General features: G+C 40.7%; 4 protein-coding genes across 11 annotated transcripts in view; 2 read left to right on the top strand and 2 right to left on the bottom strand.

Moving 5' to 3' along the window:
* Positions 1 to 7,682, top strand: part of iqsec1a (IQ motif and Sec7 domain ArfGEF 1a) — a 92,946-nt gene extending 85,264 nt beyond the window's left edge. For 6 of the 7 annotated variants that reach the window (XM_005448666.4, XM_005448668.4, XM_005448670.4 and 3 more), the window contains 4 exons: positions 170 to 331; positions 724 to 900; positions 2,615 to 2,664; positions 4,012 to 7,682. In XM_005448666.4, the coding sequence (XP_005448723.1) occupies positions 170 to 331; positions 724 to 900; positions 2,615 to 2,664; positions 4,012 to 4,539 (917 nt within the window). In that variant the 3' untranslated portion in view covers positions 4,540 to 7,682. The remainder of the gene's footprint in view (positions 1 to 169; positions 332 to 723; positions 901 to 2,614; positions 2,665 to 4,011) is intronic. The other variant, XM_019349550.2, reaches the window with a different exon arrangement.
* Positions 7,683 to 8,345: 663 nt separating this feature from the next.
* Positions 8,346 to 9,662, top strand: gp9 (glycoprotein IX platelet). The gene is made up of 2 exons (XM_003438990.5): positions 8,346 to 8,556; positions 8,777 to 9,662. The coding sequence occupies exons 1-2, from the start codon at positions 8,522 to 8,524 to the stop codon at positions 9,513 to 9,515; spliced, it is 774 nt and encodes a 257-aa protein (XP_003439038.1). The 5' UTR covers positions 8,346 to 8,521; the 3' UTR covers positions 9,516 to 9,662.
* A 685-nt stretch (positions 9,663 to 10,347) lies between these two features.
* On the bottom strand, positions 10,348 to 15,265 carry LOC100709941 (haloacid dehalogenase-like hydrolase domain-containing 5). Its single transcript, XM_013274608.3, has 8 exons — positions 14,728 to 15,265; positions 13,797 to 14,000; positions 12,990 to 13,102; positions 12,792 to 12,885; positions 12,657 to 12,690; positions 12,342 to 12,516; positions 12,019 to 12,207; positions 10,348 to 11,574 (listed from the first exon to the last, which is right to left on the bottom strand). The coding sequence occupies exons 1-8, from the start codon at positions 14,845 to 14,847 to the stop codon at positions 11,178 to 11,180; spliced, it is 1,326 nt and encodes a 441-aa protein (XP_013130062.1). The 5' UTR covers positions 14,848 to 15,265; the 3' UTR covers positions 10,348 to 11,177.
* A 509-nt stretch (positions 15,266 to 15,774) lies between these two features.
* cnbpa (CCHC-type zinc finger, nucleic acid binding protein a) lies at positions 15,775 to 19,592 on the bottom strand. 2 transcript variants are annotated; one of them, XM_005448663.3, is made up of 5 exons: positions 19,441 to 19,592; positions 17,435 to 17,549; positions 17,237 to 17,302; positions 16,920 to 17,118; positions 15,775 to 16,760 (listed from the first exon to the last, which is right to left on the bottom strand). In XM_005448663.3, the coding sequence occupies exons 2-5, from the start codon at positions 17,544 to 17,546 to the stop codon at positions 16,643 to 16,645; spliced, it is 495 nt and encodes a 164-aa protein (XP_005448720.1). In that variant the 5' UTR covers positions 17,547 to 17,549; positions 19,441 to 19,592; the 3' UTR covers positions 15,775 to 16,642. The 2 variants fall into 2 exon arrangements, with proteins under 2 accessions (XP_005448720.1, XP_003439037.1); XM_003438989.4 differs by having other exon boundaries at positions 17,429 to 17,549; positions 19,441 to 19,591.
* Positions 19,593 to 20,767: the final 1,175 nt, after the last annotated feature.

The following is a 20,767-nucleotide window of genomic DNA, read 5'->3' as shown; positions in this document are numbered from 1 at the left end:
TAACACTGGCAGCTGGAATGGGAAGTCGAACCAAATGAGCTGCGACGTTGTTTATACTCTCCAAAACTTCAGACAGAATTCACACGATGGGTTTCGCCTCAGTTTTGATCAATGAACCTTTTGTAAATGACTCTCTCTCTTTCTCTCTCTCTGTTTCCCATTGCCCCAGATTATCCAAATGGAATCAGACTTACATCAGCGATACCAGGTGCAGACATCAAAGTGCTTATCAACTTTAATGCGCCCAACCCCCAGGACCGCAAGAAGTTTACAGATGACCTACGAGAGTCCATTGCTGAGGTCCAGGAAATGGAGAAATACAGAATAGAGTGTGAGCTGACCGTTTTCCCTCCCAACCCACCCCCACACACCCTCGTTACTCTGTCTGCTTCAGGCTGTGTAAAGTAGAAACAGAGCATGGGTCTCATTACTCAAATGCAGCAGATTTCAAGAGAGAATGTTTACAAAGTTCACAGGATGGTTACCAGAAGGGGCGGCAGATTATTGTGGACATTAAAGCAGTTTCCATTTTTACATACAAGAGCAGGATGTTGAAAATTAAGCATATCAATACTGCACACCTCATAAATCTCAGACAGCAAAGGGTGGCTTAATACGTAACAGAAAAAAATGCATTCCATGGCCAAAGTGAGATGTAAAACCGCTGCCACTTACCTCAGTCTTTCCCTGGCTTTTTTTTTTTTTTTTTAAATAATATTACAGCTGAGCTGGAGAAGCAGAAGGGGGTAGTGAGGCCCAGCATGTCGCAGAGCTCTGGCCTGAAGAAGGAAGCAGGCAACGGGAACATGAACCGGGCCAGTCTGGATGATAGCTACGCCATGGGTGAGGGCCTGAAGAGGAGCGCCCTCAGCAGCTCCCTTAGAGATCTCTCCGAAGCAGGTATAGCCAAAACATCTTTGCTTTTACTAGCTGGGAGAAGTACACTCCTTCTGTCATCCACATCTTTATGATGATATCAAGGGGATAAAAATAGCAAAATGTTGTTTCACAGCACCATACCTCCTCCTTCCCTTTAAATCCATAATCTAACACCCCCTCCCTCCCCCCTCCCCCATGACTGGATGGTTTGGTCTGGACGGTGTTTCCTGTCAGTGTTGAACCTCTTTTGTACTCAGCATACTTTGTTTTAGAGAGACCTCAACTTTCCACAGCTCAAAGACTGAAAACGGACCTGTTTAAGAAGAGGTTTAGCAATGCAGATTTTTCTTTTCACTGATTGATGAAACCGACAGGCAGGTGTCACCCCTGTTCATTTGGATGACTTATTATGAACAGTTTTTTTTCCCATTTGTGTTTTCATCATCCCTTTCTTTCCCGTTATTTAGCACTTTTGCATTTGTTTAATCCAAAGACATTCCTTACAATCTGTTCCGTTTTAATCAGCAATCATGTCTCATTTCCTCATCTGTATGTTTATAAACAACACCATTCTTAAGCAGCAACGAGATGAAGACTTAGTTTCTGTCTTGGTGTTAAGAATCACTTCATACCCATGAATATCAGTGTTTAACACAGCTGCTGTGTCTCTGAAGCAAGAATACATTTCATTCATTACAGATAACAGCTATGTGAAGTTATCAGGTGATTAACTTGATAAGAAAATGAAATCCAGTCGGGGGGTCTGCCTCACTTGTTGGTAATACGATATGCTTTGTTCTTATGATCACTACCTGAATGGGAAATGATAGATCAGACAGTGAAGGAGTCTGTAGAAGAAGTCCATCTGCCCTCCTGTCTCCTTTGTCTTTTCAGTGCAGGACGTGGCATGTTAGTGGGGTCACTTTGGTTAAGTGTTTTTTATTTTGTTTTGTTTTTTCCTTTCCTGCCATGTGACATTTCATGTGTATTTACTGTGTTCTGCCCATACACATCAGGTATTCTCCTGTTTATGTGTAATTATTGGTCATATATCATTGGCTGAGTGTGCCTAACGATGGCAAAAGTGCTCTGTCCACCTTCAGACCTTTATATGCCTGTACATTCCATGTGCAGCAACCACTGTATTGCTTTTGATGTCTCCTCTGTGACTGTCACCGAGACTGGCTTTCTTGCCGACACTGACCTGGATGAAAATCTACATCTTGCGACAACATTAAAAATAAGTTGTCGAATTTCACGGAGGGAAAAAAAAAAACAATAAAAAAAATCTGGGAAAATTCTGGTGAAGCATCAGTCCTGTTTGAGGTTTTTAGAAATAGCGGCTGTGTTTTGGCTTGACTGTGGACATTTTTCCTTGGTCTGTCAAGACTCGATGGTCATGGAGTCTGTATTTATTGAGATTTCTGATAATACATTCAAACATCTTTAGGTATTGCTTGACTCAGCCTCCGTAGTGCGATTTAAGAACAAAATAGCTCAAATTTGAACCTGAGTGAAGATGTGCCTTCCCCATAAAGAAAACCACAGTACCACCTGTCAACCACCACCTTCTCAGACCTGAATGCCCTCCCCCCTACCTGCCCATATTTGGATCTTACTCACAGTCACAATCCACTGCACTGCCCCCTATGGGACTGGTGGGCGGCCTAAACGTGTGTAGTCGATCCAGAAGTGCTGTCGATCTCTAATCTCTGGTATTGCATGTCTCGGGCAGGCAAGCGTGGGCGTCGCAGCAGTGCAGGATCACTAGACAGCAATGTGGAAGTAAGTTGGAAGCAGCTGGTATCCAAGCTATTCTCTATGTGATGATGTGCACTGTGAAACACTCCACTTTATTTTTGGTCTTACACCTTCTTTGCTTCATAGACTCAGTCCATTTGTTTGGATCATTTATTTTTCTTCCTGGGATGCCTTATAACCTGCTTGCCTCAGTTAGTGTGCATGCGTGGGTTGCCTGCCTCTGATCCTGCCCCTTTTTTTGGAAGCCAGAGAATCTCCCTGATTTGGTCATGTTATATGACCAATATACACTTTACCTTCAAACAAGCATGACTCTACTAATGCCTCCTCTGAACCCTCCCCTTGTCGCCTGTCTCTGTCTTTCATTCAATCACATCCAAGAGGTTTTCATTTGGTTCTTCTCTTTGGCAGGGTCGTAGCTCTGAAAGACACTAGGAAACTGTACACCCTCTCCAACCTCTCTCCCTGTCTGGGTCTTTCTGTTTTTCTCTTATCCACAACCTCTCTTAAATGATGTAAGTTTCAGGGAGGAATGTAGCCTTCCTAGCCAGGGGTCTAGCAATGGGTTTCACATGGACTTAGAAAAATGTGGATTTCATTCATTCATATTTCACTCATTTCATGTGTCCATGAGTTCATGTGTCCGGTTGTAGTCTTGGACCCTGTAAATTTCATTCTGCTTTCAAAGGCATCTTGTGGTCTCTCTCCAGTCTTAGATGAAGCATGTGCCAAGGGAAAAGCCTTTTTAGGAGAGTCACACCTGGATATTGAGTAGTGTTGGACCCAAAACATGGGGAAAAGTGTCCAGGCCTGTTGAGAAGTCTGCACATGAGCGCTTAGTTCCTCCTGCCTTCTGTCTTCTAGATGAATGCTACTGTGTGGATGACGAGTTTGCCTGCCCCACCCTCTGCATGTGGAAACTATGCCTCCATTGATTATAACACGTTGCATGTGTGACTCTTAGAGGGGTTGGCACATTGACTACAGTGAAGAAGATTTTTTTTCTTAACTTCCTTAATGTAATGATCTATATTCCTTACAGTATTTATGTAATTTCTCTTGTTGCAGATTTACTGTATGTCAAGGCAGTTAGTTCCCTTACAGCAAAACTTTTTTTGGATTTAAGCTCCCTTCATCGTGAGGTCTTTTTCCCAAGCTAAAATTTTCCTAGTGTTGGTGCTGCCTCTCATGAAAACATTTTTGGTTTCTCATTTGCATGTCCTATAACATTTTGCTACTTGTTTATCTGAAAAAAAGAAAACTGTGAATTCATCCTGCTGGTGCCTTGTAGCTATAATTTAGTGTAGGTGTTCTGCAGTAGCGCAGTGTCTCACAGACGCGCTGTTACCTTGTTTTTTTTCCCTCCTGCAGGGGTCCATCATTAGCAGTCCACACACACGAAGGAGAGCCAACACGCCTCGTGAGAGCGTGCCCCGCGGCCATCCGTCCATCCCCAACTCAGCATCGACTTCCATCCTCGGGTCGCTCTTTGGCAGCAAGCGAGGGAAACCGCCGTCTCAGAGCCACCCTCCTTTCCCCCAACCTGGTCACCCCACTCTCATATCGCACAAGCCCCACCCGACCAACCTGCATCACACGGCGCAGGTGGTGCACACAGTGCAGACCCAACACCACGGCCACCATCCCCAGTACTGCCCGCAGAATCCCCCGCCTTACCACCACCACCACCACTACCACCCCCCACCTCACACGCAGTACCACCAGCACCCAGCCTACTCCTCACATGCACACCAACACGGCCATTCGCAGCACGGCCATTACAGCCAGCATTCCCACCACACCTCGCACTCGCAGCACTCTCACCACCACAGTCAGCAAGTGGGTTCGGCGCCTGGCGGACCCAAACCCAAACACAGTGGCATCAGCACCGTAGTGTGATGCTCCTAACTCAGAGAGGAGAAGCAAGGAGGGAACTTATTGAAGAAGGGACATTTGCTTACACCAAAGGGACTGACAGCATAACTCTATGGCCTGTCCACTGTGTTTCTGCTGCTGTGATGGAAACCAATCACATGCAGCCACCTTTTTTCACTTCCAGGTCCAATAAATATATGCAGGATGGATATTGGACTCAAATCTTCCACTAAGGGCCTTTACTAGTTTGCCTGATCAGGGACTTTGGTCCCATCGGGGTTTTGGGTGTGCTGGGTATGGGTGGGGTTCTGCACAGGAAGATGTTCTTTGTTTTCTACAAACACCACCCGGCCGTGACAGCTGAGGAGAAAATAGGCTTTCTCACCAAGGTTCTCCCTGCTGCTCCATTCCCTCTATAACCTGTCTTACCTTCACGTAACCACGGGGAAAAGATGGCCTGAGACAAAAACTCAGCTGACTGTTTTCTCTGTCGCAATGACATAATTTGTCGTGCTCAGCCTTTAGGAAGTCAGTTTTTCAAATCTTTGGTTTTGCGGATCCCAACATCATCTGAATGCTATTTGTTGTTGCCTCCTGTAGAGCTCATATGTAGTGAAAAACCTAGATGACTAAATTAAATCAAAGGACAGGTGAAGAACTTGACTGAGTCAGTCATAGTAGTTCTAGTGCTGTATTTACTGTAGATGACAGCTATATGTGTTGTCTCCTAGCTCTCATAAATAAATGTGCCAATTATTAATGCATAATCTATTTAGTCAAGACTTCATGTACAGTATATTGTGTGTAAAGTAATTTGTAAGATTATACTTACAATTATTATCAGCAAAAATGAACTTTATCAGTATTATACTGACTCTATGGTAACAGGATGTAGATCTGAAAGGAGTGAACTCCCATTTAGTCCGGCCGTTAATCTATTCTGGAATTTCTGCCTTTCCAAATGGATTAGAAAGAGTCTCTGGATGGCAGCTGTTGCATATGGGCCTCAAAATGCTGTGTAGTCACAGCTGAAGCCTCAAAGCAGACTTCACTTGTCAACTTTAGGAGCCGATAAAGTAGGTTGTTCGTTAGCTCTGCCTCCTTCTAATATTGTGGCTGCATAAGACGTAACGTAGTGAAGAATAACAGCGAAAAGGGCATTTCCAATGCCACGTGGCTCTGTTTCTGTTACAAAAGCAAAGTGCTGGACATGTTAAGTCTGTTGCCTTTAACATGTGCAACATCTGCCTCCTTGACTCTCAAAATCAGAAACATTTCTTAGCTCTTCTTTTTGCCTTGTTTAGAATATTTTTTTATTCACCAAGATTCGGTGAGTGAATAAAATCAGTTCTTACATAGTGAAGTATTTTTTCATCTTTTTTTCTATTATATGTGCAATATCTTTGTACTGATTTTGTACATTAAGAACAAGCAAGGTGTCCCTCCTATCTGTGCATTTTTCGTGTCGCGTCATTATTTATTTATTTCGGTTTTTTGACCCCTGTCAAGAGTCTTTTCTCAGTAAATTAATGTCTGGCTGTCCTCACGGTCTCATTAGAGGTACAGACTTGGAGTTCAGTGGAATGTCAAGTAAGTGATAATTTTGCATGTAATGTTGTTGATGTGAGGCTATCCTCTGCACATTGTATAACAAGTCAGTGTTACCATAGCAAGTTTAAGTGCAATCATGTTCAGAAAATGCAGACTTGTACTGAAAGTGGAGGTCTCTTATCTTGTTGTCCAGGAACAAGATTCAGGTGAAAAAAGAAAAATCTTTTTTTTTTCATTCAAAAAAGGAAAAAAAAAAAAAATATATATATATATATATAATACTTACACAGTTCACAGTGGAAAGAAGAATGTGTGTATATATTTTAATAAAAGGGAATATACTTCTCCTTGGGCTGAACAGAAATATTTTGCTGGATAAGCACATTTGAAAGAACATTTTCATTTTTTTCAGGAAATGCAGTTACAATATACAAAAATGCAAACTGAAGAAACAAACTGGGTATATGTAAAGAATAACTTTCTACATTCTACAAATAAAAGTCTATTCTAGTGTGTAAATTAGTGACAGTAAACTGTTTGTCCCGATATTCAGGTTGTAAATGTATTTTAACATTCACGAAGAAAAACCATCGCCATAAGTCAGGCTTATTCTCACACGTTTGTACTCATGTGAATTAAGACGGACATATCACATACTGGACATTAATGATCAGCTGAATGTGTCGCTCCACTGATATCATATCTTTGCTATAACTCTGATATCTTGGGATGATTTGAAACTGTTTAATCTGTTTATTTTTTGGTGTGTGCTGTAGTTCTTCAAATGTCTACAGTCATTCTTTGCGAGAAAGCACCCCAGCAATGCACTGCATGGATCTGATGCATCATGTGTCCTATTCACTGTGAGCTAATGGGGGGAGACAAAAAAAAAAAAGTTGGCCTATAAATTTTGACTTCTCCTTTGGTTTTGATTAGGTTGGAATTTTCAGATGTTGATGTGTTCTTGTTGTTCCATGTTAGCCTGGTAGTTACTAAAGCTCAGCATGCATTTCATCAACAAAGCCATTGTGTAAATTATAAACATGAAGAACATTGCACTTCCTTCGCTGAGGGCTTTCATCGTGTAAATACGGGATTTTGATGTGCAAACTGATGAGCTGCTTGGCTTAGAGGGTTTATCTTTATGAAGCTGTTAAGGGACCAAGACTGGGGCTTAAAGGAGATGTACATAATGTGTATATGATCAGTACTCCATTCTCAAGTTAAGATCAGGATGTATATACATCACCTCATGGATGGATGGATATGAGGGGTGATATATGAACATATCGACTGTCTCTGCCTCCAGCAGTGGTGAACTGACATTTGCTGTAGAAATCAAAAACAGACTGTTAGGAACTTTCCTGCCATTTACATCCAGCTCTCTTTTCATACGTACAACCCAGCGTACACACAGACAGATGACACACATCCTGCTGCAAGCTGTTCAGTCTGGCGTGAGACACATTTTAAAAAAAGGAGGAGAGAGGAATGGCCTCATTTATATGTGCATTCTGTTTGTACAGTGAGTAGTGAGTCAGTAAGACCCCAGTTATTGTAAAACTTCAACTGTGACAATGTTGAACGCAAAATAAACAAATATATGACTTATGGTACACGTGTGTCGTTTGATTTTTATTAACCATGGAGTCACAACAGTCTTTCTTTGGAAATCAGAAGGAAAGAGACTTTTTTCTTCCCCCTTTTTTGGGCCGGGCATTTCACATTAGGGTCTTATCATTAGCCTCTCATATCTCCCAATTCCAGACTTTCCACCAGAGTTTAGGTGTTTCCACTAGAGGGCATGAATAAAAATGACATGAGATCTGAAAATCTGTGCCATGACACCACCTATGGGTGAAAAGTATACACAGTTCTCACGAGGACCGGCCTGTGAAAATGGTTGTGCCTACACTTACCTTTCAGCTTTAAACCAGTTTTGTAAATCTGTGAACATGACCTCCCCCCCTTTTATTTTTTTCTTGAATCAATGGTATTCAGCCTCACTGTCCATTCTGCTTTGTAGCTCAACATTTCCAGCGTTTTCTCCTTGGCCTCGAGCTCAAACAGTGTAAGGTTTCCCAAAATTTTCTTTCTAATCTTCACAAAGCTTTTCATGCTCAGAGCTGTAATTTGCTGCAAAATGCCCCCCCCCTGCCCTCAGCACCGCCGTGGACGTTAGTAATAAGCACTCTGTGGGAGTGTTTCAGATGGCCCCGCCACTATTTTAGTAGATAAACTCTTATCTCTTAAGCAGATGGATTTTCTTCATGTCGTAGGCGCTATAACAGTTCGTCATTGGTGGAATCCTCAAACTGATGCCGTTCTGTATTACGCGCGTGATTATTGTGAGCTTAGCAGCACATCGGTTACAAAACAGGGATACCTCAACATGGAGAGCATTTCTGAAATATTCTCGGGCTTGGATTTTGCACTGGACTAGGACGGTGGCAGTATGATGACATTTAAAGATGACTGGCACTCTGGAAGGTTTGTAAATTTTATATATGTATATTTAATGGGAGGTTATTCCTTAATATTTTTTTTCTAAAACTTGAGGCTATCCATGAACAATTGAATTCACCTTACACATCATTTCACTCATACACATTAAAATTTCGGTCTCTATAGCATCTTCTAAACCATTTTACATTAGACATTTTCACATTAAGCAGTTTTATTGTACTTCAATCTTTTTCTGATCCTATAGGAAGATCTTCAGTTTGAGCTTAGTGTTCTTCCACCTCCTGGTAACACACAGTATCATTGAGCCTTGCCACTGTTCAACCCTCGGGCCTGCTGGACTGGTAGTTAACTGCAGCTCTTTAAACCTTGTGGAGGTGCCTAATCTGCCCTCCGACACCACAGAGCTCCATTTGCAGAACAACCGGCTCACCTCGGTGTCTCCAGGCCTGTTTGACAGATTTACTGGGCTGAACAAGGTTTCCCTGTCCAAGAACCCTTTCCACTGTGATTGTCAAATTCACTACCTGAGGAACTGGTTGCTGAAGAACAGGGCTATTGTTTTAAAGGAGCCACTTTGCGTCACTCCAAGCTCTGTGGCTAACAAAGCCATCACTGAACTTAGTGACGACTACTTTTCTCACTGCGCTGTTGCAAACTGCGCTAATGGGATATACAACATCATAATAGGAGTAGCGCTATGCTGCCTCATTATTCTGCTGCTGTGGAGCTTGAGTCTGGCCAGAAATTCCAATTTCACTCTGGATATAGATGAGAGACACTCAGGATTCGAGGCCGACTCCCTACGTTCACTGAAGCCCAAACACAGGAAGAGATTGCACACTGGACTATCAGAGGTCAGTGTCGACTCAGAGTCTCTCGGTGATACGGAGGATCTAGAAAGGCCGCTTCTCAACATGGAGTTACTGCCACAAGTTTTGGATGCATTGCACAAGAAGCACAATATAAAGATAAAGGCTACCTGAGTGACCTCTGTCCACTACAGTTACTCCTAAAGATTAAAGGGTACCCTAAAATATCCTGGCTTTTTAAAATAAAATGCACATAATAGTAGCCATTGGCTTGCTTGCCTTAATCATTTTTTTTAATAAATAAAAATCTCCTGCTGGTAAGTGTCTTGTCCTTGACTTTTCACTGTCTTTTATTCATGTTTTCACACCTTAAACTATAACAGACCCTTAATTTTCCTTTAGATCCTGCAGGATTAAACTCTGAACATTTTGGTTATTTTGTAGATGATGCATCAAAAGTCAGTTTTTTTTTTTAAGTCATCTGGTCAATATTGAACTAGGTCATGTTTTAGTGGAGTATACTACACCTTTCAGTCTTTCAGTTTCTTTAGTCATTATCACCCAGTTGCGCAATTTACAAATCATTTGAACTCTCTGCTCCTTTGGCCACCGCATGTAGGTCCAAGTCCAAACCAATGCATTTCAGCTTTTAGCTTCTCCAACAAAACAAGGGCAAAATCTTTCATGAGTCAGCAAACAAGAATTCCTCAGGGAGACACATTGTTGCTTTGTTTTCTTATAATGCTGTTTGCTTTTAATCAGAGAGATCTTTAAACATTTGACATTTTTAAATGCACCAGAACATTTTCTGACTTGTTGTGCGAAAGTTGTTCATTACAGTTACCCTAACCTTACTCTGACCCTAACACATTTATCGGTCTGCTCAAAAAATTAAGCGAACGCTTGAAAAACACGTATCGGCTCTTTAAATATTCAAGTTGAAACATACACACATACTAACAGACACTGCGTAACATCTTGAGAGCAAAATCAAATGACTCATTGGAAACCGAAATCATCAACCCCCTCGTGTGCTAGATTGAAAATTACACCGAAAAGCAAAGTTAAAAACTGTTCTCCTAGTTTTTTGAGCAGTACTTACATACAGTATACACGTATAAATTTGTCTTACAAGTGGTCTGTCAGTTATACTAAGAATGACCTTCTAAATTATAACAACCATGTTATGGAAGGATGATATTGTAACACAAAGGCTGATCTGTGCAAAAACTGGTCAAGGCTGTCGAAACTAAAACCGTAAAGACAGTGCTATTAGAGGAAAAAATTGCACATCAAACAGTTGTTTTAAAGATACAAGAATTACTCTCATATTCATGCATAGATTTACCATGACAAATGGGTAAACAAATGGCTAAAAATGCAATAACAAAAGGTCACCGTAAGAATAAAGATTAAATGTTAATATGCTTCTTAAAAACACTGTCATTAGCTTGTAAATAAATATAGGATGGCTTCAGGGTTTGTAACAATCTAGAACAGTAGTTTTATCTAACAAAGATACTTAATAAGGTCAAATAAGGCAGTTCTTACACATTTCCTTATTGGAAAAAAAAGAAAAAAAAAAAAAAAAGGTAATGACTATCAAAAAAAACAACCGTTATGTAATTTTTTTTTCCCTCTGAAATCTCCTTTATTGTTAAAATTTTAGATGACCTATATTATGTCAATGCCCTGTCAGGTTTTTAAACAAAGTCCACAGTGTTAGGCTTCTAGAGGTCTGAACATGAAGTGGTACTACCAGTTTAATGCTCGCTTTCCCTCCCTTTCCCCCTACTTGGATCTCCATGACCACACGAAGCCTGTTGGCTCGAAATACTACTGAGGCACAAACTTTTCTTGCTCAAAGATGAGATCAACAGCTTCTGCCACATCCTGCACGATATGGCCTGGCTCCACGAGACCAGGGTCAAATATGAAGTCCCGGTGCCCGTGGAACACAGTCTCCTTGATGCAGTGATTTGCATCAGACGGCACCTCTGCGTTGGGGTTATACACCCCTGTACAGACTAGGACAGACTTACAGGATGTAGCAGAGGGCAGAGCGAGCTCGCTTTCCCACAGGCTGTCAATCTCTTCCTCCCTGTTCACCGCCGTGGTGGACCCAGTGGCAGCCACCATCTTAGCAACAGCTTTGGGGTTTTTTCTTGCAACTCTCTCCTCCAGGTAACGGTTGTACAGATTGGCTCCATAGATGTCAGTCATGAGGTTATCCCTAAAAATGCAGAAGAAAAGGGTATTACTCTGTGCCCCAGGCAGCATGCATTAGGTTGACCTATATATCAGTACGTGTTGAAATGTGTGGGGTTTTTTCCTGCTGCTGAGTGCAAGTCATATGAATTAGAACAAACCATCAGCTAAAAAAAGCTGAAGTGAAACATGCAAGTCCCCAAATTAAAGCATGACAGAATGACATGCTAACTAACACACATCAGCATTTAAAAGAGAATAGTTTCTCTTTTTTCTCATGACAGAATGACATGCTAACTAACACACGTAAGCATTTAAAAGCGAACAGTTTTCTCACCAAAATATTGAGCAACATTTCAGTAAAATCTTTTTCTTTGATAGCCTATCTGTCTATCAGACATCATGATAAGTGAGTTCTGGTCTTATGTTAAGTATAAAGGCAAAACAAAGTTAAAAGCTGGTGTCTCACCCTATAGCATATAGGGAAGTAATGGGAAGTTCCCACTGCCTCTGCATGGCCTGGCTTCTGATGAGGTACTCTGCAAAATGGTAAGTCAGCTCACTGGGTTTTCCCATAAGAGCCTCATACTTCAGATCTTTGCCGGTTATCTTCTTGTAGATGTTCTCTAGGCACACAAGAAATGTTCCATGGCCAAACCTGGAACAAAATGAGACGGTGGAAGACAGATATGTCAGTACACTGATTTGATTATTTGAAAGACTGTTTTAGTTTCTTAAGCACAATTTATTTAAAACATTTTAAATAAAAAGACAGATTTTTATAACGTTTACCGAGGAGAATGTGCCTCAGCCATCCACATGAGGTCCATGTTGCAGGCCAGCAGGGGAAGGTGAGGAGTGTTTTGGGTTTGGTGACTACAACTGAGGTTACCATTGGTCAACAGAATGTCAACTATCAGCTGCAGGTTGGTTTCCCATCGGATCGGCTCACCGAACAAAACCACAGCTGTGTGTGAAATTCAAAGATTAGAACAGCGTTCATCAAAATTGCAAGAATTTCAAAACTACCAAAGCAGATGTTAGTAAGTGTACCATGTCAATGACAAAAGATAAACGTTTAATTTGAGAAGCGCTAACTGTTTTTACCTTCAATTTTAGGAAGGCTGACAACGGGATTGGACTAAATTTAAAGAAGGGAAATTAAAGTTATGATACTGTACATGACATTATATTATGCATATCTCCAACATCATGTTTGTGCACCAGATTGTAAAATCTCACCGGCAATTTTGGTCTCCTGTTGTGATCCACCATGTCCAACAATGGGTACGATTCTCTTAGCATATCAATACTGATTACATTCTTAAAGCCCACACTAAAGACAAAATGTTAAGGAGAAATGAAGAAGTAATATTCAAGTTTAAATGTAAATATATAAATTATATTGTAAAATTCAAACAAAGCAGAGTTCTAGGATACTTTTTAGCAATTTCCAGGACAGGTCCTTGTCCTGACACCAAGACACATTTGTCATGGAACTTCTTAAACATCCTCAGGGGACTATGGGACATGATAACTTGGTCTTGTGTGATCTGAAAATAGAACAGTTGTAGTGAGGTTAATAGCAAAGGAGTCAGGTGAGACCAAATTATCCAAAAATAATCAGAGCTAAAACGTAACAACTTAAGTTTCAGTACTGTGCACAAGTCTCAAGCCACCACCCATTTCTTTACATTTTGCTTCCAAAGAATCAGATTTTCTTGTAAATTTTTAAAGTGGTCTTGAGCAATAGTGCTCCAGCCTTTCCAAAAGTCTTTCAAAGTTTTTCTTTGAACATTGACTTCTTTTTTACTCATTTTCAGTCCAGTCCTTTTACCTGAACATTTCCAAAATAATAATTATTGTCGTTGTTTGTTAAGCCACTTAACACTGACCTTTAAATCATTCATTCAAGAAATAAAAAAAGGACTGAACTCAAGAGATGAACTAGTGTTTTACATCTACCAGTTAGCAAAAGGACAATTTTCAGTCTTCAGGCTATGCTGAAAAACAAAAAGGTGGCGATAGCAAATATTGACTTTAAAGCTTGTTAGAATTGTACAAACTCTGTACAAACACGTGTGTTTGTGCGTCTTTCAATAAAATTATGCATCCATTTATTATTTTATTATTAATTAAAAAATGAGGGGAAACTGAAAAAGTTTTGAATGCACTGCATGCACACACCAAAGAGCAGGGGATACACCCTTAACACCATTAAAACTTGCATAGGAATTTAAAACTCACAGGCACTCCCAGGATGTGAGAGAGCTGGTCCGCTTTTGTTTGTCTGAGGCAATTCCCTGCATTTGTGACAAAAACGACTGGCACCACAAACTGTCCCTGAGAGTCGACCAACTTCTCAAATGCTTTTGTTGCCGCAGGGATTGGCATTCTCCCTCTGACAAGCACGCCATCAATGTCGAACAACAGCCCAAACCTTGGCTGTGGCTGCAGAAGGGAAGGACAGACACACACTGATCAGCCAAACAAATAAGCACTTTTTCACCTGGGGAAACAACATGAGTGATTAATAGCAGACAAGTGAAGTAGAATAAGGGTTCACTGAATAACCAATGGGTTTGAATGATGTCTTAAAGAGAATAATCTATTACTGTGCATAGTATTACATTTCCAATGACACTGATCATTTATCATTTTACATAACTTAAATTCTTTGTAGGCAATCATCATCATCGTGTAATAATGATAACAACTGTTTTGTATTTGACGTCAACAGGGAAGACAGGAATCTATGTGAGAATTGCTATGGTGACACAGCAGTACACAGGCCTGTTAGGTTACACTGTTAGCATATTACAATCAATCTTAAAATAACCCAAACCCCAAATTTCTTTCCCCCCGCTGGAGCTGGGACCAATTAAAACAAATAAAGAACACAGTGTATCAGTGGTTGTTTTTCCTCATGGGGGGGGCAAAAATACAGCGAGCTACATCTGCTGCTGCCCCTGATGTCAGCGCCCCTGTTGTTTCATCCCTGAGCGCATCCACAGCTGAGAAAGTTGCAAGCAACCCCGCACGCCACGTCGATTCGATACATTGTAACAAAAAACAATCCGAGAGAACAACAAACAAAGTACCGCCTTGTTATCAGTGTCAACGACATGTTGTTTGCCTGAGCCCGAAGCAACAACAACAGCAACAGCTCGAACCGTACCTTGCTATTAGACTGAGTTCCGCAAAGCCCGCACCGAGAACCGACAATCCCAGCTTTACGACTGGCTTGGCGGTTACTCAGGGTGTACAAACCCCGGTAAAACGGCAGGAGTCCCCTCATCTCCTTTACTTACCCACCGGGTTAATGAAGAAAAAAAAAAGACAACAATGTATAAATCTGAACCCCTCAAGAAGCGTGAGCCGGCTCGCACCGGCCGCGCTCGCTGGCTGGCTGTTTGGGCTTGTTTTCTCTCATATATTTTCTCGCCTATAATTTGACTGGTTGAGACCCGATGACGACATATGAGGAGTAGGAGGGTCTTTTGCTGCATCTCTGCCGGAAGGAGCTGCATCTGCACCGCAACCCCCGCTGCCATTTTAGACACCGAGGTGGAGCTTTCCATTTGTTGTACGCACAAGACACGCATGGATCACAGGGTCCGCAGAGCAAAGACAAAATAGGAGAACTCATTGATCACCGCTTCTTGTCATTCCAGATCAAGTATATGTAGAGCAGAGAGCTCAAAATGGATGCGGATGAATCTTATTTAGCAATGACAAACACAAATAGCTCGGTTTAGTTGCTGATGTCACATGCAGGAGTATGTCGAGTCCAAAAATTGCCAGGAATGTGCTGCAGGAAGCCTGATAGGCAAAATTAACCCATCCAGTGAGAAAGTGTTTAACCATTTCTTAGTGGAATAAATAAATATGTCTGCTCATGTTAATCACATAATTTTCTGGATGTAATGCTGCAGATGTTTTGTAACTGCAGACTAACAAAATGTCTAGATTAATATAAAATAAAAATACAAGGTCCAGCTTTGCATGTTGTTTAATCCCACAGTAATCTGTAGGTTATCTATCAGATAATCCTTTATTTGAACTTCTAGGACACAAGCAGCAGCTCAAAAGTTATCAGCGTCCCACTTCTTGCACAAGATGTTCAGATGATTTGAGAACAGAAACATCTGTAAAGATAAAGCCTGGCAAAACGAGCTGTGGTAAATACTGGGTGTATTGCAAAAGAAATCAGACAAGAAGATCCTCCCCGTGCTCCTCCAGCTTTATTGATAGTTTAAAATTACACTTCTATTTTCTAGGACTTCAGTTGCACTTTCCTTCCGACTTAAAAACTGAGTACAAGCAAATGGTATTTATACAGTAGTCTAAGTGATATTGTACAAAAATAACATTTTTGATTTTCTGTGAAAACATTTTTCATTCCCAAATAACTCCTAATTCTGCCGTTCTGACAACTGTTGATGTTAAGTTTTGCCAAGGTAAAAAACAAAAAATTCCAAAGCCATTTTTAAAAGGAAAAGTCTGCCTTGGACTACCGTGTTACTTAAATTGTAAACAGATTTCTATAAAAGAGCATGTTTCTTTTAACAACTCCAAAATTTTTATATCTTAGTAATATAACATGTAGTTTGTTATCGCCCACTTAGCTGCTGTAGGGCTGAAATGCATCATGTTATGAACTGTTTCCATGTCATACTCTCTTGGCCAACTCATATCCCACTAAAACAAACCAAAATAACCATACATGGAAGTTTGGTTTCCATTTACTCCCTTCTTCTATCTCATTTTACTGAGATACACTTCCACAAGCTCAGAGGTCCTATAGATTCCCATATGTTTAGTCCCGTTTATTCATCTCTGGTCACCAGTGGCTTGGAAAGGGGGGTTCTTTAACAAAGCATTATACATAACACCGCTACCAAACTAAAACATTTTTTGTATTGAATGCAGAAAGATATTTTTTTCACCCCTTTCTTTGTATTACATGTCGAGAGGCTCACTGGCCTGGGACTAGCCTCTGTTAGCCAACCTTTGGCCAGTGAAGAGGATTCAGAGAAAATAATACAACCAACCATCAATCTGAAAAAAGGAGGGGCAACAGAGGGCACTGATTATGCGGTGGCTTCAATGGTGCACTCTTTTGCCAGGTGGCCTGCCTTTCCGCAGTTGTAGCAGTTAGTCTCGCTTGCTTTACTGCAGTGTACAGCAACGTGACCAATCTCACCACACCTGAAAAAGAAAGAATTTGGTGAGTGCGATAAAAGCGGACTCTAAAATTAACACAGAACCCAAGTATACCTAAAGATTAGAATTGGAGGGCTTCAAAATAGTAGAAATGTTGTCAAACTATAGGACCAAGCGTGCTTCTCCTAACAGAACCATACTTACCTGTAACATTTCACCTTATCGCACAGCTTCTGGATGTGGCCAAACCCACCGCAGGAGTAGCACTTCTGCTCATTGGCGTGATCGCAGTCACGGGCCATGTGACCAGCTTTCCCGCAAGTGTAGCAGAGCTGCTCTCTCTCCTTTTTGGGCTCCTTGCAGTCCCGGGAAATGTGACCACTCCTGTGGCAGTTGTAGCACGCTGGGGAAAAATTGAAACAGTTTGACATTAAAAAAAAATGATTAAAAGAAAAAAACATTTCTGGGAAAAATCGGTACCAAGTAAAACTGAATTGAAGAAAAACAAATGGAATTCACACCATCCTCAGTTTGGTCACAGTCCCTGGCCATGTGTCCTTGGTCTCCGCACCGATAACAGAACAGCTCTGTAATGACACAGATAGATAAGCAAAGCAGAAAACTACAAGAATTGAGTTTTTCCTTTCATTTTCACCCATGCCTTCTATAATTAAATCCAGTTTATATTGGGTGTGGCAAGAATAGTATAGTACCCTTGCCTCGTCCTCGTCCCCTGCCACGGCCACGCGAACCACTGGCATTAGGGCAGTGCTTGACCCAATGTCCAGAGCGGCCACATCCAAAGCACTCACTGTTGCTGCTCATCTCCATTACCTTGAAGAAAAAACAAAAAAACAGAAATTAGTTAACACATCGTTTCATGTACTCAATGATCCTTATGAACACTGACTTTCAACTGTTTTTCAGTTGTTCATGTTAGCTTTTGCATTAGTTTCAACAAAGACCCCCCCCTTTCCCCTTGGAGAATGTGGCTATCATCTTTGGCACTCTCCAAACTTCCAGTTTTGATGTGACCATCAAGTCCAACTTAAGTCTAACCTCTGAGAGGTACATGTATGGACATTGTAGATGAAAGAAATGCCCTTTACTGGTGCTAAATTTGGATACCAGTTTGTGTTAAACTGTGATCTATAGAATGTAAGTTTAGAATGAAGTTTAAATGTGAAATCTGCACATTAATCTAAATCCATCTCTATGTGCAGACCACTATTTCACATTTAGATTATCAAAAAATCTTGCAATTTAATTGATGAAACAATTTAAGGCTAAAGAAAAAATTCTGTCACAAGTACCTAACATCAAAAATTACATGAATATAACAAAAATAATAATGATTTTCAAGGGTGGTCAAAGTAGGCTAACTCTTATTGTCTCATGTTTAAAATTGCTTATGCCAGAGTCAAACACCTTTACATCACAACTGAAGCACAGTTACTACAGGAGTCATTCTAGTATAATGACTACCAGGGGAAGGGGGGGAATCTAATCTAAAAATCAAACAATAGTTGTTGTTTTGTTTTTTTTCTTCTGCCAAGCTCTAGTCTATCATAACTGACCACCAGACTACACTCAACTACTAAACTAACTTACAAGGCTTCCTCAGCGGGATCATGCTGTAATTGCCCTAGGTCAAACTTCTGTTTGCTGATAGTGCTGAAGACATCAAATCAGGAAGAATGTGAGTTAATGAGTAATCAATTCTCCCGTATTACCCATCCCAAAAGAAGACCTGGGGCAACCTAATGAGTCAGATAGATTTTATTGACTTTGCATACAGTGAAGCTTGTTTCTTTTTTGTTTTACTGTCCATCCAGGTGTCCGTCCCACTTCAACTTTCGTCACTAAACGCCTTCTAAAATTTCGTATAACGTTTATCCACGGGCCACATGGGGACACCCAACGCGCCTCGATTTGATGGAGAAAGCCGTGATGAAGTAATCCTCGTTAAAACAATCAATTTAATGCCACCCACTGCCGACTGCTACGTAAATAACCACGAAAGCATGCTTACTTAGAAAGCTAGCTTCAGAGGCCAGCATGTCGCATCGTTGATTTGTTGATTTAACGCCTTCAATGATACCAGCAAACTCGAGGTACAAACAATAGCACGATAACTCGAGTCGTTAAAAAACAAACAAACTGTATGCCTGTTAAATGTACATATCTGACTACATGTTTCAGAAATATTTTGCGCTTCCAAAACAGAAATCAAATGCCAAAAGGTTGAAGCTACGCTAACACGGGCCTAGTCACGTTGATTTTTCTGCGTACTCGCGAGACACCAATGCTGCTGGCTAGCACATGCTAGCACACCACCTCACGACCACGATCAAGAAGCACGGTTCAGTCGACGATCAGTCCTCTTTCCCCATATAGAAAAGTGTCTCACCCACTGTTATAGCGATACATTTTCACAATACATTGTTTTCGCAGGGATTTCAGTAAATTTACCATAAGTATAAAATTTCCCGCGCAGGGCGCAAACACCAAAGTCGTTGTGACGAGCTAGCATTAGCGGGCCTGACCAAGATCCCGACGCTTCGTTAGTGAGTCTAAACTAAACCAGTGCGTATTTTAGAAAAAAGAAATTCGATTAAACGCTCAAGTAAAGGTTAACATCAATCTTAACATGCCTTCGTTTCAAAGTTAAAAGATATACAACGTAAATTGATGAAAGTATTTTTAATGTCGTTTTATTGCTTACCTTGATGGCTACCTAGCTATGTCAGTGTTTACGCCTCCTTCTTTGCGCTACATGCGGTGCGAGCAGGAGTTCCTGAATTGTCATTCACCGTATCCATTAAAAGCTCACACAGTCATTGGTCGACTACTCTGCGAGCGGCCAATCACACATGAGAGGCTCTGGACACCGCCTCTATGAATCAGCCAATCGTGGCTTTAGAACGGTCCCTTTTCCCTTAATCGACTGACCTTATTTTTTCCCCCCTCATCATGTTCAACATTTAAAAGCTTCTTAAAACAAACGCTAGAGAATGTTATAGTCTTCACTTTACCTGCACTACACTTCTCACACTACCACTGCGACTGCAATACAACACAGTGCTTTTATTAACTATTAATAGGACGTTCTTCAAAAATTAACCACATGTGAGAGTCACAGCATGGATACAGTTAGCTTGCCCATACAAAATGCTCACAGTTCTTCACATTTAATCTGGAAACTGAAAAGGTTTCTACGTGACAGTTTTTATTTATCATCTTGCTTCAGTTTACTGAGGTTAATTTGCCTATAGGACTCTGAGCAAGTTAAAAACTGGTTGGTCTGGATGTCCCCATAGGCCATATCTAAATAAAAAAGTAAGTACAGCCTTTGCTCTCACAATATTTAACAAAAATGTTGGCTGTACATGTATGCCTCTATCATAGAGACTTGATTTAAGAGTTTGATTTAACACAACTTAAATTGACATTAGCTGAGAAAGATTTCAGAAGCAGCTTTGTTTACAAAATTAATACAATAAGCAATTTAGACATTTGTCTTGTTAATCCAGGCAGTTGAAAATGTTTAAATGTGTTTGATGTGAATTGGCAAAGACTGGAGTATTGTTGTCATAATCTCTGACTCAGAGCAATCAAGCAACACTGGAATTATCTCAAATTATTTTGCGTTATTAGGTCAATTAAGAGAATAGCACAGTGAATAATAAATATGTTAAAAATGTTACATTACACTGTTTTTCCTCTTATTAAGCATATCAGAATTTACTGTTTACAGGCAATCTGTTGTGTTTGTGAGTGCCCAAAGTTAAGAAATGAACATTAACATGTATTTCTGAAAACTTGTAAGGATCTGGGATATGAATGTCATTATCAATAAACCTGTAACACTGATTATGATAAAGAGTACAAGGGTATGTGTTTCAAGCTGGTGATTTCTCATTTGCACAACCCCAGCTCTTCAAAAACTCCTAATTGCATCACATTTTGAATACAGGGTAACTGATAGAGAGACAATCTGTGGGAGCTGCAAGCATCTCAGCTAACTGGTCTGAGTGCTGTGCCAAATCAAT

This window comes from Oreochromis niloticus, linkage group LG20 (assembly GCF_001858045.2).
Source record: "Oreochromis niloticus isolate F11D_XX linkage group LG20, O_niloticus_UMD_NMBU, whole genome shotgun sequence".
Lineage (NCBI taxonomy): Eukaryota > Metazoa > Chordata > Actinopteri > Cichliformes > Cichlidae > Oreochromis > Oreochromis niloticus.
The sequence above is the reverse complement of the archived record's forward strand: the minus strand, read 5'-3'. Positions and strand labels throughout refer to the sequence as shown.

Bases quoted from the DNA above. Each gene is read 5' to 3' on its own strand.
- LOC100709941 (XM_013274608.3), bottom strand. From the start codon at position 14,847: ATGAGGGGACTCCTGCCGTTTTACCGGGGTTTGTACACCCTGAGTAAC. The intron at 13,103-13,796 runs GTGAGTTTTAAA...TTCTATTTTCAG, and splicing joins CTCACATCCTGGGAGTGCCT to ATCACACAAGACCAAGTTAT. The intron at 12,517-12,656 runs GTAAAAACAGTT...TTTCACACACAG, and splicing joins CAGCCTTCCTAAAATTGAAG to CTGTGGTTTTGTTCGGTGAG.
- gp9 (XM_003438990.5), top strand. From the start codon at position 8,522: ATGATGACATTTAAAGATGACTGGCACTCTGGAAG. The intron at 8,557-8,776 runs GTTTGTAAATTT...CTGATCCTATAG, and splicing joins GATGACTGGCACTCTGGAAG to GAAGATCTTCAGTTTGAGCT.
- cnbpa (XM_003438989.4), bottom strand. From the start codon at position 17,546: ATGGAGATGAGCAGCAACAGTGAGTGCTTTGGATGTGGCCGCTCTGGA. The intron at 17,119-17,236 runs GTGTGAATTCCA...ATTTTTCCCCAG, and splicing joins CTGTGACCAAACTGAGGATG to CGTGCTACAACTGCCACAGG. The intron at 16,761-16,919 runs GTAAGTATGGTT...TTTCTTTTTCAG, and splicing joins GATAAGGTGAAATGTTACAG to GTGTGGTGAGATTGGTCACG.